This window comes from Oryx dammah, unplaced genomic scaffold (genome assembly GCF_014754425.2).
Source record: "Oryx dammah isolate SB20612 unplaced genomic scaffold, SCBI_Odam_1.1 HiC_scaffold_8, whole genome shotgun sequence".
Taxonomy (NCBI): Eukaryota; Metazoa; Chordata; class Mammalia; order Artiodactyla; family Bovidae; genus Oryx; species Oryx dammah.
This window is the reverse complement of record NW_024070192.1, coordinates 5257178-5270311: the sequence shown is the minus strand read 5'-3', so window position 1 is coordinate 5270311 and position 13134 is coordinate 5257178. Positions and strand designations below refer to the sequence as shown.

Sequence of the window (13134 nt, the reverse complement as noted above, 5' to 3'; positions counted from 1 at the left end):
TGTGAAGTCTTAGCTCCCTGGCCAGGAATTGAACCCCTGCCCCTCAGCCCGGAGCTCAGAGTCCTAACCACTGGACTGCCAGGGAAGTCCCTTTTTTGGCCTGTTTTTTTGTCCCAGCTCCTTGAAAGTCTCGCAATAGCCGGAGAGCCAGATCCAGCGTGAGACCAAGGTGGTCTTGTTCCCTAGTCCCTCTGTGTCCTGCATCGTAGGATTCCGCTGCCTGTTACTGACAGCTTTCCTGTCTGTGTTTCCACGTTGTTACTATATCAAATGTGTCCGCGCTCAGTGGCTTCAGTGTCTGACTCTCTGCGGCCCCACGGACTGTAGCCCACCAGGCTCCTCTGTCCATGGGATTTCCCAGGCAAGAATCCCGGAGGGGGTTGCCATTTCCTCCTCCAGGGGATCTTCCTGACTCAGGGGTCGAACCCCAGTCATTTGCATCTCCTTCTTTGGCAGGCAGATTCTTTACCCCTGGTGCCACCTGGGAAGCCCAACACAGATGTATTGTCTCACAGTTCTGGAGGTTAGAAAGGGCCTTCACTGAGCTAGGATCAAGGTGCTGGCGGGCCTGCCTTCCTTCTGGGGGTTCCAGGGGAGAATCCATTTTTTCACCTCTTCCAACTTTTAGAGGCTGTTTTCTTGGCTTGTGCCCCCACCCTCAACTTCAGAGCCAGCAGTGTAGTACCTTCAAATCTCAGTCTCTCTCTCTCATTGGAAGAGATAAGCTATTGGGACATTCCCTGGGCCAGGACTGATTCCCTGAGCCCCAAATGTCCTGTTTCTTTGACTCTCTGGCTAGAATTACAATCCACATGCCAACCCATAGGCACAGCCTTGGGTCACGGAGGTCTTGGTAGGCTTACCAGCCTGGATGGGGTGGGGGATGCCTTTCTTGAACTTCAGTTTTGTTGACTGGAGGAGCTTGCGGTCATGCAGACGGAGCTGGTGGTCTTTGGGAAGCTCACCCAAGCCAGTGAGCACTGGTTCTTTTCAACTGTAGAAGTGAACGAATGGCTTTCTCCTTGGGGTTTTGTAGTCCAGTAAGTAGGTTCAATAGTTAGGAGTCTGGTCTTCCCTGGTGGCTCAGATGGTAAAGAATCTGCCTGTGATGCAGATTGGTTCCCTGGGTCAGGAAGATCTCCTGGAGGAGGAAATCGCAACCCACTCTAGTATTCTCACCTGGAGAATGCCATGACAGAGCAGCCTGGCAGGCTACAGTCCATGGGGTCACAGAGTCAGACACGACTGAGCTACTAACACACACACACACACACACACACACGTCTCTCTCTCTCTCTCAGGAGTCTAGATTCCCATTCTGACACCCACTTGCTGCATGAGCTGTAAGCGGTTGCTTCACCTCTCTGGGCCTTGGTTTATCTGCAAAATGGGTAGAAGCCACTTGAGCGGTTGCTGCTGCTGCTACTGCTGCTGCTAAGTCGCTTCAGTCGTGTCCGACTCTGTGCGACCCCAGAGACGGCAGCCCACCAGGCTCCCCCGTCCCTGGGATTCTCCAGGCAAGAACGCTGGAGTGGGTTGCCACTTCTTTGTCCAATACATGAAAGTGAAAAGTGAAAGTGAAGTTGCTCAGTCGTGTCCGACTCCTAGCGACCCCATGGACTGCAGCCTACCAGGTTCCTCCATCCATGGGATTTGCCAGGCAAGAGTACTGGAGTGGGTTGCCATTACCTTCTCCATGAGCGGTTGCAGAAGACTGGAGGAAGCCGTGATGAGGAGCGTGGGAGGGTCAGCAGCCCTGTTTCTGGGTCCGCGCCCCTGGGGGAAGGTGATGCCCCACCCAGAGCAGATTTCCTAGACCCGTGGGCTCCCAGAGGCCAAGCTCTGGGGCAGAGACACAGCAGGACCGTCCTGGCTGTTGGACATCCCCGCCCTGCACGTCCAGTGGCTCTTGTGAGACCAACAGCTGTCCCCGCCAAGTGGCATCTCGGGCACAAAGAGCAGCAAAGGGGCAGGGCACACGGGTCCACTGTTCCTGGCCCAGAGCAGCAGCTGAGGGTCATGGCAGTGGGGGGAGGGGGCGCGTCCTCTGCCCTCTGCCCTCCCCCAACAGCTCTCCAGCAGCCAGGCCCATCCCTACTGGACTTAGAGCCCCTCCAGCAACACCTGCATGGCGTAGAGTCTCCTGCCCCCACCCCGAAGGATCTTTTATCAGGAGCTGGACAGAATAATAAATTTGGAGAAGGGTGGCCCCAGGGGCCTGGGAGCGGGACATCTGGGCCCTTAAACATCGGGTCACACCTCACAGCACCTATCTGCTGTGTCAGGCATCCACGTGGACTTCTCACCAACCTCAGTGCCCCTGGAGGTCACGCTGTGGGTCCCCCTTTTACTGACGCAGAATCTGAGGTTCAGAGAGGTGGCCTGGGACAGCAGGCTGGGGACCCACAGAACCAAGGTGTGAACCCTGACCTGCTCGATGCCAGTGCTAGCATTCGAGTGGGGGGTAAGGCAGATGCATGGGTACCCAGGGGGTGTGTTACCCAAAAAAGCCCTGGCTGGGACTCATCCCAGGCCTGGCAGAGCTCATGACCTCCATGACCTCGGCCAGTTCCAGGCAGCGGAGAATTGCAGAGCTCCCGCAGCCCCTGCTTTTCAGAGCTGTACGTTCATAAAGGGAAAGGAGCGCGGGGATGATGACTCAGGAAATCCGCAGTCTGAGTTCAACGAGAAGCTCGTAATGATGGTGATTAAAAATGAACACCACTGTTTGTACAGTGATTTGCACGTCCACTTTGCAGCCATGAATTAATTAATAAATGAAAATACAAATGCTAGGGGATCAGCTCCAGGTCACAGAAGAGGAGATGGGAGGTTCCAGAGGGGACATGCCAGAGCTCCCCCCACCCCCACCCAGCCCAGCACCCTCCCCCAGGTGTCGCCAGAGTTCCCCTGGTCTGGGGCTGGCTTTTTATCCTTGCATGATCCATGGTCCACTCCAGAACCCTGAGGGAGGAATATAAATGGGGGTGCGGGGTGGGCAGCTCCCCAGTTCTGAGACAGAGAAGATGTGAAGGGCCTGCCAGATGGGAGACCTCCAGATCTGACTCTCAATTCTTCTTCTTTTTCTTAAAAAATAATTTATTTAACCAGGCAGACTAATTGATGGATATTTAGGTCATGTCCAAGTTTTTCTTTACTTTTTTTGTGGCTGCGTGGCATGCGGGATCTTTGTTCCCTGACCAGTGATTGAAGTCATGCCCCCTGCAGTGAAAGTGCGGAGTCTTAACCTCTGGACCACCAGGGAAGTCCTCCCAGCTCCCAGCTTTGACGCTCATTAGCTGTGGGACCTTGCCAATCGCCCAACTTGTCTGCATGCTTATTTGCGCCTCTGTAAAAAGGGCAGGAATTCGGAAGCTCAGTCTCCAGGTGGGAAGATGTTTCCTGAAGCAGCTGGAACAAATGGCCACAAAGGTGGTGGCTCAAAGCAATAGAAATTCACTCTCACTGTTGAGGTGTCAAAGGGCTTGCCAGGTGGTGCAGTGATAAAGAACCCGCCTGCCAATGCAGGAGATGCCAAGGATGCAGGGTGGATCCCTGGGTGGGGAAGATCCCCTGGAGGAGGAAACGGCAACCCACTCTTGTCTGGAGATGGACAGAGGAGCCCAGAGGGCTACAGTCCAAGGGGGTGCGAGGAGTCGGACATGGCTGGGCACAGCTGGCACACGCGTGGAGCTTCACAGGTGGGTCCCTTCTGGAGCCCCTGCGGGAGGAGCCCCTGTTCCGTGGGGTCCCGCGGGTGCCTCCAGTCTCTTCCCGGCGTCTCGCGGCTTCTTCTGTGGGGCTTTTCTGCATCTCAGCGTCTCCAGTCGCCTTTTCTCTTATAAGACACCCGTCATTGTGTTTAGGACTCACCTGAATTCCAGGATGATCTCACCTTGAGATCCTTAATTTAATTGCGTCTGTGTCTGTGGAGACCCAGTTTCCAAATAAGGTCACAGCCACAGGCAGGAGAGGTGAGGACTTGAAACCTCCTGGAGACCGGGTGGCCCACTCCAGGGGGACTCGGGGAAGCCCACACCCTGTGTGTGCAGTGCTGTCACTCACGCCGCACTGACCACAGCAAGGCCGGGGAGGAGGGACCCCACCGGCGTCACCCTGCGTGCGCCTTCTGGGGGTGGGGGGCGGTGGGGGGCCTTGGCCAGGAGAGGAGGGCGGGGCGGGGGTGGATGAGGGGCGGTCTCCTCGTCCGCCCTTATGATGACGTCTTTGCGGGCCACCAAGGTGCTGGTAGGCGCCCCCGAAGACGTCTCCAGGACTATAATTGTTATTTTGTACCATCCGCGAAGTGGTCTCCTGACACTCCGTTCTCCAGGGTGCTGTGTGGGTGACTCTCCTAGCCTTGAACGAGCTCCCCACGGGTTTCATGATTAAAACAAAAAACAGAGAACAGTCCTAAAAGGCGCTCCAGGTCCAGGGCCTATGCTTCCACCAAACCGAGGCCCTGACCTTGCCTTGGCCTGCCCTGGTGCTCCGCCCCTGCTCTCACACTGCTGACCCCCCCCCCCCACACTCCCTCCCCTCCCCCATCGTCACCAGACCCCCCTCTGAGAGCCTCCCAGCCCTGAACAGCGAGCGCCCCTCTTGGCACCTGTGCCTCTGTTTGCCTCTGTGGGAGAACTGTGCTGGTGAACGTCTCCCCCTAGACTGAAGGCAGGGTCTCAGTCCTCTGATTCGGGACCCCAGATCCTGGCACAGAGATGCTCTGGGGTGTTTATGGCGAGAGACCTGGGTGTGAACCCCCTGACCATCTTCCCAGCGGTGTGCCCTTGGCTTTGCCGGGTCTTTCTTCTTTGCCACGTCCCCGCCTCCCTGCCAGGTAGGCAGGAGGGAGCCCGCCATGAGCCCAAGTCCACAGATGAAGGTCTTCTGGAGGCACCGGTCAATGTCCGTGGCTAGGGCCTAAAGAAGCAGGGCCCCGACCCCAGGGACCGTCAGCCCACCTCCCACAGCCCCCACCCCGGCCCTCTGCCTCCCGGGGGTGCAGCTGGCGGGAGCCCCGAGCTCTGGAGTCTCCTGGATCCTGTCCCTGCCCCACCCCTCCCCTCCGGGGCTCCAGGGGCCTATCTCTCCGTCTGTTTCCTTTTCTGACCCGAGTTCAAAACAACAACAACGACAACTCTGGGAGCGAAGGCCGCGCAGGAACAAAAGCCAGCAGGCTCCGTCCTGTTGGCCCAGCTGCGGGCCTGTGGGGTGCTGCCGGCCTTGCCCACTCTGTCCAGCAAGGAGGGCGCCTGCGTTGCGGGCGTCCATTCCCCCGCTAAGCTGAGAGACCTCAGCCTGGTGGAGGGGGAAGGCCGCGGGGTCCAGAGCGGCGGGAGGTGGAGGCCGGCCCGGGTTAGAGTCCTCAAGTGCTCCTTTGAGAGTCTCTGCAGACGTCCCGGGCCTGGGGGCAGGGGTGGTGTAGTGATTATAAAACAACATTTGCATAGAGATTTCGTGTACAAAGCGCTTTCTCAGGGGCGGGAGGCGCGCGGGTGGCCCGCGGAATCCGGGCTGGGAGGCCGCGGCCCGCTCGGCCCGCCCGCCCGCCCCGGCCGGCTCGGGATTGTGTGCTGGGCGAACAAAGCGCTATTCATTCAGAGATTTCCGATTCCCCCGGATTTCTCCTCTCTCCCTGCTCTCGGGTGAAGAGCTCGCTCCTGCTTGTCACTCAGGCTGGAGGAGGGGCGTCAGGGGTCCCCGCGGGCGGGGGCCTGATCCCGCCGCACCCTCGCCCCACCCCCTCGCCCTCAGGCTCCCAGGCTCCAGCTCCTGTGAATCAGAGCATTAAGGCAGCCTCGCTGGGGCTGGCTTGTGCAACTCTCCTCACAGCTCACACCTGCGGCTGTGCCTTCACGTGAAAAGTGTGAACGCGGGGGGACTTCCCTGGCGGCCCAGTGGCTAAGACTCTGAGCTCCCGATGCAGGGGGCCTGGGTTCGATCCCTGGTCGGGGAACTAGAGCCCACACGCTGCAACCAAGACCCGGTGCTGGGCCAAAAAACCCCACAGTCACCTGAACACAGGTTTGGGGACGTCTGCGTGTTTGGGAGACGAGCAGTGTGGGGGCCTCGCTCGTCTCTCCCCAGCAGCGCGCATCGGGCACGGGTCTTGTGTTCCCGGGGTGGGGTGTGGGGCCCCGGGCTCTGCGCCCCTGCGTGGGGCAGGAGCGGGAAACGGCGGGGCGCGGGCGTGCAGCCCGCCGCGGTGGGGTGGAGGGCCTCCGCAGAGCCTGGCCCTTTAAGGGGCTCCAAGGAGCTATATAATAAGGTCCACCTTGGCGGCCTGAGCGCCTTTCTGCAGCCCCAGCAGGGCGGGGAGGGTGCAGGAGGTCATCGCGGGGCTGGAGCGGCTGGCTTTCGCCTTCGAGAAGGTCGTGGAGACGCAGAAGGGCACTGGGCTCCTGATTTCCAGGCCATGGACAGTGCGGCCGGGACCCCGAGTCCCCCCCGCCACCCCCAGCTTCCTCTCAGCTGCTCACCAAGGAGGTGGAGGAGGGTTTGGGCCCACCGTCCTGTCTTTCCGGGACCCCCAGCATAGCCCCTTGCTTCTTAGGCAGCCCCCGTTCCCCCTTACGTCCTCTCCAGGAAGCCAGAAAATGGGGCTGGCTGCTGGCCAAGCCGAGACCCTAGAGGGGTCAATTGAAAGAAACTGGGACGATCCCACGGGCCGCCTGAGCACCAGGCCGGCCTTGGGCCCCTAGTCCATCGTCTCCACTGCAGAGTTCAGGGCACTGTTGAGTCCAGAGGCTGGTTCCCGGAGGCCAGCACCTAGAAGTCCACGCCTCGGGGGGCAGGGGGTGAAGGCTCTCCGGCGGCCACAGCGTCCCCTCTGCCTTCTTCGCCCCCAGAGTCGGGCACAGCTCTGTGCACCTTCTTCACCAAAGGGCTCTGCGAGAAAGGTGAGTGGGCAGAGGTGAGGGCTGGCAGGGGTTCAGCTTGGCTGGGACTGGGGTGCTGGATTTGCACGTGAGGAAGGGGACGTAGGAAGGGGCATGAGTTCATTCTCAGGGCAAAGGGCAAGTGGGTGGGGCCATCAAGGGGGCTACCCCCCCACCTCCCAGGGATGTCCCTGACTGCTTAGCATCCATTAGGGCAGGCAGGGCTGCCTGCAAGGAGACAGTCCCTTCTTTCTGCCCAGCTGTAGGTGGGAGTGTTTGTGGGTGTCAAGTGTGTGCTCCCAGGAGGCCCCTGAGTTCATAATTCTCCCCTGGCCAGGAGAGGGGCTTCCTTCCTGCCCCTCTGAGTTAATCTGGGACCTGTTCAGCGGCCCCCTCCATTCCTGTGTCCTAAGAAAGCTCAGGCTGCAGTCTCAGAAACTTATGTCTCCCCCTCCCCAATGGGGCCCAACCGTCCACTCTTCCAAACCCCTCTCCCCCAGTGCAGACATTGTGTTGGGGGGGTGGTGGTGGCTGACATAAATCAGGGGTTCCCATCTTTTGGCTTCTGAACCACTCACGGGCTCTTCCTGTAGAAATCCAGTTGCCCCTAGAAGTCTTGCCTCCAGTTTGGGGGTCTCCTCTAGAGAGCCAGGTTGAGAAACTCGGAATGAGTTTAGGACCTGCTTTTAGGATCCAAGTGATTCTGTTCCGGGGAAGCTGGGGGGCCGGGAGCCCGTGTGGCCGCGTGACTAGTCTGCGTTTGGGGCAGCCCTGGACAGTGGGGTGAGGGGAGAAATGAACTGGTTGGTCACTCCAGGCTTTGAATCCTCAGCTTGGTCCACCCAGTCTCTAGAGCAGGGTTTCACAGAGATGCCCTCTTGCAAAGAAATAAACGTGTTCTTAGGTCTGGAAGGTCAGAGCCAGGCGAGCCAATGGCCAGAGGTGGAGAGTAAGACCATCAGAAGGAACACCTCCCCAGCACCCCAAAAATGCTACCAGAGAGTTGGCTCAGCACAACACTGGTCCTGTTTAGAAACTGAGGGGTATCTTTCCTGCCGACGGCAAGATAGCCTGAACGAAGACGACAAAGAGCGAAATATAACCTTTCCATTTCCTTCTGAATTGTTACAAGGTTGGCTCTCACGTCACCACATTAGATCTCCGGAATCAGGAAACATAGCATTTGTATTATTTTTTAAGACATGAGTTCCGCAGGCCCTTAACGAGTTCTTCCTTTGTGCTGGGACCTTGCTGGGTTGGGGACTGGAGGGACCAGGGCTGGAAACCATACACCCGCCCCCCACCCCTGCAAAGTCAGGCTGGAGGGGATGGGGTGTGATGGGTGCTTTGGGAGGTGTCCGCCCTGGGGGGCATTCTTGCGGTTTGAGAAGGGGCAGAGCATCCTGTCGGGCAGAGAGGGCTGGGGGCTGTTAAGCCGTCTCTGGCCCCCAGTTCTAGCCTCTGCCAGGGGAAGGGACGCCAGTACCTCCTGCTAGGGCTGAGCTGGGCCCAGGCGCTGGGTGCATGGAGCCCCCAGGGAAGCTGTGCCCGTTCCAGCACGACCGAGGGGCGAGGGAGAAGCCGGTGGCGTGCAAGGAGGGCACCAGTACAATGTCGCCAGGATAACCGAGGGCCTCCTCTTCAAGTCCGGTGGGCAATGCCCCTTCCTGTGCTGCCCCCTGCCCCGAGGAAGGGCCCCCAAAGGAGGTCTCCAGCGTCCCAGGTGGCAGCCCAGGCCACCCTGCTTCTCCAACCCTCTAGAAAAATCGGACCTGTCTTCTGAGCCCTGCTTCACTGCCCTGCCAGGCTCAGGCACACGAAGCCTGTCCTCCCCACCCCCGCCCCGCCCCAGGGAAGGGGAGGGTGGGGCGGGAATCAAAGGCCGAATTGTTACCCCGCCCCGTCCGGCTAATCACACAGCCAGACGGGCTGTCTGAAAAGGAGGCAGTATCTGGAGCCCCAGGGAGGGTCGGAGCCAGTGTTTCCCAAACAGCCCACCCTTTCACGGTGGGGCTGGACACACCTGCCCCATTGCTGCCTCTTTCAACCGTCTCACTACTTTTCACCTCCTTCAGAAGACAGCTTCACATTGCTTCCCTAAACGGAAAACTGGCATCACTGATTGGGGGCTCCTGTCCTAGCTCAGTCAGTAAAGAATCCCCCTGCAGTGCAGGAGACCCAGGTTCGTTTCCTGGGTCGGGAAAATCCCCTGGAGAAGGAAACGGCAACCCACTCCAGTGTTCTTGCCTGGGAAATCCCATGGACAGAGGATGGGACAGTCCATGGAGCAGCAAAGAGCAGACCCAACTGAGCGACTAAACTACCGCAGCGTCACTGAAGGGGTAGAACGTCACTGAAGGGGCAATCAAGAGCTTCAGAAGTTCGGCCCCTTCAGGGACTTGTGTGGTCAGCTGCGGACCCGCGCGTCCCCTCCCTCTGACCCCAGTCTTTCTCTTGCCGTCCGAGGGTGTCCATGCAGGGGGAAGCCACTGCCTCCTTTAAGAACGGGATCTGTGCATGGGTTTCAGGCCTTAGCTTTCCCGATAAACTTTCACAGTTCAGTGCTTTTCAGAGCTGGAAGAAGCCTTAAGGATTATCTAGTCCAGTGGTTTTCACACTGGATTCAGAAGGGGGATTCGGAGCGAGAGGGGCCAGCCTCCAGGGACACCTCTGAGCCAGGCGGCTGGGCTTTGAGACGTCAGCGGGGCTGCGGGCAGCTGTCCCTCGTTAGTGTTGATGGGGTGGGGGGAGTCCTGGGTATCCAGGAAGAAGGTGCCCCGCTCAGGGTCAACAAGAGCTTCCCTCAGGCTCAAATCCTGTTTCCTGCCCCTCCTGGCCAGTGGCGGCAGTTCGTGAGGGCTGTGTCCCTTGTAGGAAAGGACCGAGTTTATCCGGAGCCTGGTCCCCCTTGGTCATAAGTTAAAATGACTCTTTATTCTTTTAATTAACCTTGCCTGGTTTCCTTGGGGGAGTGGGGGCCGTGCTGGGCCTGGATTTGGGAACAGGACCAGGTCTCTGTCTGCCCTGGAGCAATCCCCAGCGTGAGGGCCTGTGTGGACACCAGGGTTGTGATGTGTAAGCCAGGTTTTTTCTTTTTTGCCTCTTGGAGTAAATGAATGAATATCTCTATTAGATATACTGTGCATATCAGTAATGATCGGTCTTACTGGAAGGAATGGTTTTACTTAAAAACTATTGTTGGGGAGATGTAGCAGCGGGAAAGGGTCGCTGAAAGGAGCTAGGAAGCGGGGGTCCTGGCCCTACAAGTGGATGAGTGCCCGTCGCAAAGGTACCAGCCGTTGCGGGCCGTCCGACGGCAGGCGGGGTGCGGGCGCCACCTGCTGGCGGACAGAGGAACGGACAGCCGCACCGGGCGGCGCGGAAAAGGCCGCCTCCGCCCCTGCTCGCCAGTCCCGGGGGGGTCACCTCCTTTCTTCCGAAGGCTGGAGCCCAGAGGGAGAGCTGTGCCGAGAGCCCACGCGGACAGCTGCAAGCACACAGTGTGGACGCGGGGTCTCTCCTCTCTGAGCCACGGTGTCCTCCTTTGCGAAATGAGAGAACTGCGAAAAGGCGGGGGTTGAATTCTGGGGAAGCCATGGCGTTCTTCGGGCTCAGGCGAGACCTTGCTTTGCAGAAGCCCGAGGTATAGAATAGACCTGTTTGGAAACCAGTGGAATTGACATTGTGGTGTTCCTTTTGGCCCTGGAAAGCGCTAAGTTGCAGGCTTTTTTTTTCTTTTTAAAAGTACAGTTGATTTACAGTGTTGTGTTAGTTTCAGGGTACAGCAAAGTGATTCATTTATATATATATACTTTTTTTCAGATCTTTTTCCATTATAAGTTATTAAAAAATACTGAGTACAGTTCCCCATGCTATACAGTAGGTCTCTGTTGGTTATCTATTATACATATTATACACACATACACCGATATAAAACAAAAAATCCTGTGAAAAATGCCATTGGTAATTTGATAGGCCTTGTGTTGAATCTGTAGATTGCCTTGGGCACTGTGTGTTGTGCTGAGTCGCTAAGTCATGTCCACCTCTTTGCAACCTGTGGACTGTAGCCCGCCAGGCTTCTCTGTCCATAGGATTTTTCAGGGAAGACTGCTGGAGTGGGTTGCCATTTCCTCCTCCAGGAGATCTTCCTGACCCAGGGATTGAACCTGTGTCTCCTGCACTGGAAGCAGATTCTTTACCACTGACCCACCGGGGCGATCCCTGCCTTGGGCAGTACAGTCATTCTAACACTACCGATTCCTCCAGTCTAAGCACACAGTATATCTTTCCATCAGCTTGTATCATTGTTGATTTCTTTCATCAGCATCTTCTAGTTTTTTGAGTACTACAAGTCTTTCGCCTCTTTAGATAGGTTTATTCCTGGGTATTTCATTCTTTTAGATGGAGTGGTAAATGGGATTGTTTCCTTAATTTCTCCTTCTGATCTTTCATTAAGTTGTAGGCTTTTAAGGAGGATGAGATTGGAAACACTCCCTAGTTCTCTACTTGAATGAGGTGAAAAAAGGGCTGAGTCTTCCCCCTTGGTCCCTTCAGAGCCCCTGGGGCCTTGTGCGGAAGCTAAGCGGGCATAGACTCCCTCCCCAAACTCCTGGTGGTCTGTGCCAGTAGGGCTGGCTCCTCCTAGGAACCAGGAGTTTTGGTCAGATCCACAAACAGACAGGTTACAGCACAGGCTCCGTGAAACTACAGCTGTCCCTCTGGGTCCCGTTTATTTCATCTCTGTGTCAACTTTGAAGCAGTTCTCTGCTCTTGCAGCATTTCCCCTGGAAAGAACTATGTAGGTTCTGGAAGCCTTATAGGTTTCATCGTAGAGATGAAGCTTTAACCATGGTACAGGGCTTCCCAGGTGGCGCTAGTGGTAGAGAACCCGCTTGCCAGTGCAGGAGACATAAGAGATGCAGGTTCGATCCCTGGGTTGGGAAGATCCCCTGGAGGAGGGCCTGGCAACCCACTCCAGTATCTTGCCTGGGAAATCCCATGGACAGAGGAGCAACATCTCCATGCAGGGTCAGGGTCTTCCTGGATCTCTAGCTGCTGGCTGGGGTCTCCTCTTCCCCACCTCTCCTCGTTCCTTCTCCCAAGTAGCCTCTGAATACCTTCAGTTCCAGTCCCTCCTTCTGAACATCTGGCCCTGCCCCACCTCCTCCAGATGAGTGTATTCATACCCAAGCCTCAGTGAGCCAATACGTGTGGGATCCGCCTTTCTTAGCTTGCAGGAGGGAGGAGAAATTTCTTGCTGTCCTCAAAAAAGTGCTGACCCCCAGAAGGCAGGCAAGTGGCCTATATGCAAGGGGCAGGGGCAGTCTTGTTCCTGGAGGGTGGATGTGACCTTGAAGATGTGCCTACTTGTGCACAAAGATTCCTGGGATTTTCAGGGGACTGCAACAAGGAATGTCCGCTCCTCCACATGAAGCCAGCCTTCAAGACCCAGGACTGTCCGTGGTATGACTGAGGTTTCTGCAAGCAGGGTAAGGCCCTGACGGAAAGGGGCCTCCAGGGGATGTGGGGGTGTCTCCTGGCAGGGGAGGGACGGACCTTCCTGAGGCGGCCTGTGGGCTCTGCCCCCTGCTTCCCTTGCTAAAGAAGATCCGTCTGGCCGTTCTCTCTTTGCCCAGCAGGTCTGCTGTGTAAGTACCAACATGTCTGCAGGACAAAGTATACTAACTACTTAGCTGGGTTCTGCCTGGAAGGACCCAGATGCCAATTTGCAAGTGTGAGAGACCAACCCGACCCCCACCCCCGACCTGCCCCCACCCTGTGCTGGGCCCACTCTGGCTTCTAGAACCTTCCGTACCTTCACTGGCCGGAGGTGGGGAGTGAATGGTCCGGCCAGCATCCACTCCTGAGGTTCTCGGGGCGGGGCTCCCCTGCGCCCACCTATCCTCGGTCCTGCTGGCCGCGCTGAACTCTAGCCCGTCCTGTTGGTGCTTGTTCAGGCCCTTCCCTGTGGGGTTCTAAGAACACGTAATTGGGGCAGCAGGCTGGTGCAGGGGGTGTTAGTGAGCCGGCGGTGGGAAGAGGGGCTTAGAGCCAGGCTGTGATTGTCTGTCTCACCATGCCTCCTTCAGTCCCAAGATGAATGTTTCATTCAACCCAAGTTATCTGAAGGTGAGTGCAGGCAGGCAGGGGACGGCGCGCTCACTCTTTCCCAGCACTTGGCTCCCTGAGGAACCCTGACTCCCTAGCCCTGCACTGTTCCCACAAGCTCTCACTATCACACCATCTGCTCAGAGTG

At 57.4% G+C, this 13134-nt stretch overlaps 1 protein-coding gene across 1 annotated transcript; it reads left to right on the top strand.

Moving 5' to 3' along the window:
* Positions 1 to 930: 930 nt before the first annotated feature.
* On the top strand, positions 931 to 12681 carry CPSF4L (cleavage and polyadenylation specific factor 4 like). The gene is given in 8 exon segments (XM_040244311.1): positions 931 to 973; positions 2360 to 2464; positions 6289 to 6402; positions 6405 to 6422; positions 6849 to 6899; positions 8416 to 8484; positions 12158 to 12367; positions 12518 to 12681. Coding segments are annotated over 8 exon segments (774 nt in total).
* Positions 12682 to 13134: the final 453 nt, after the last annotated feature.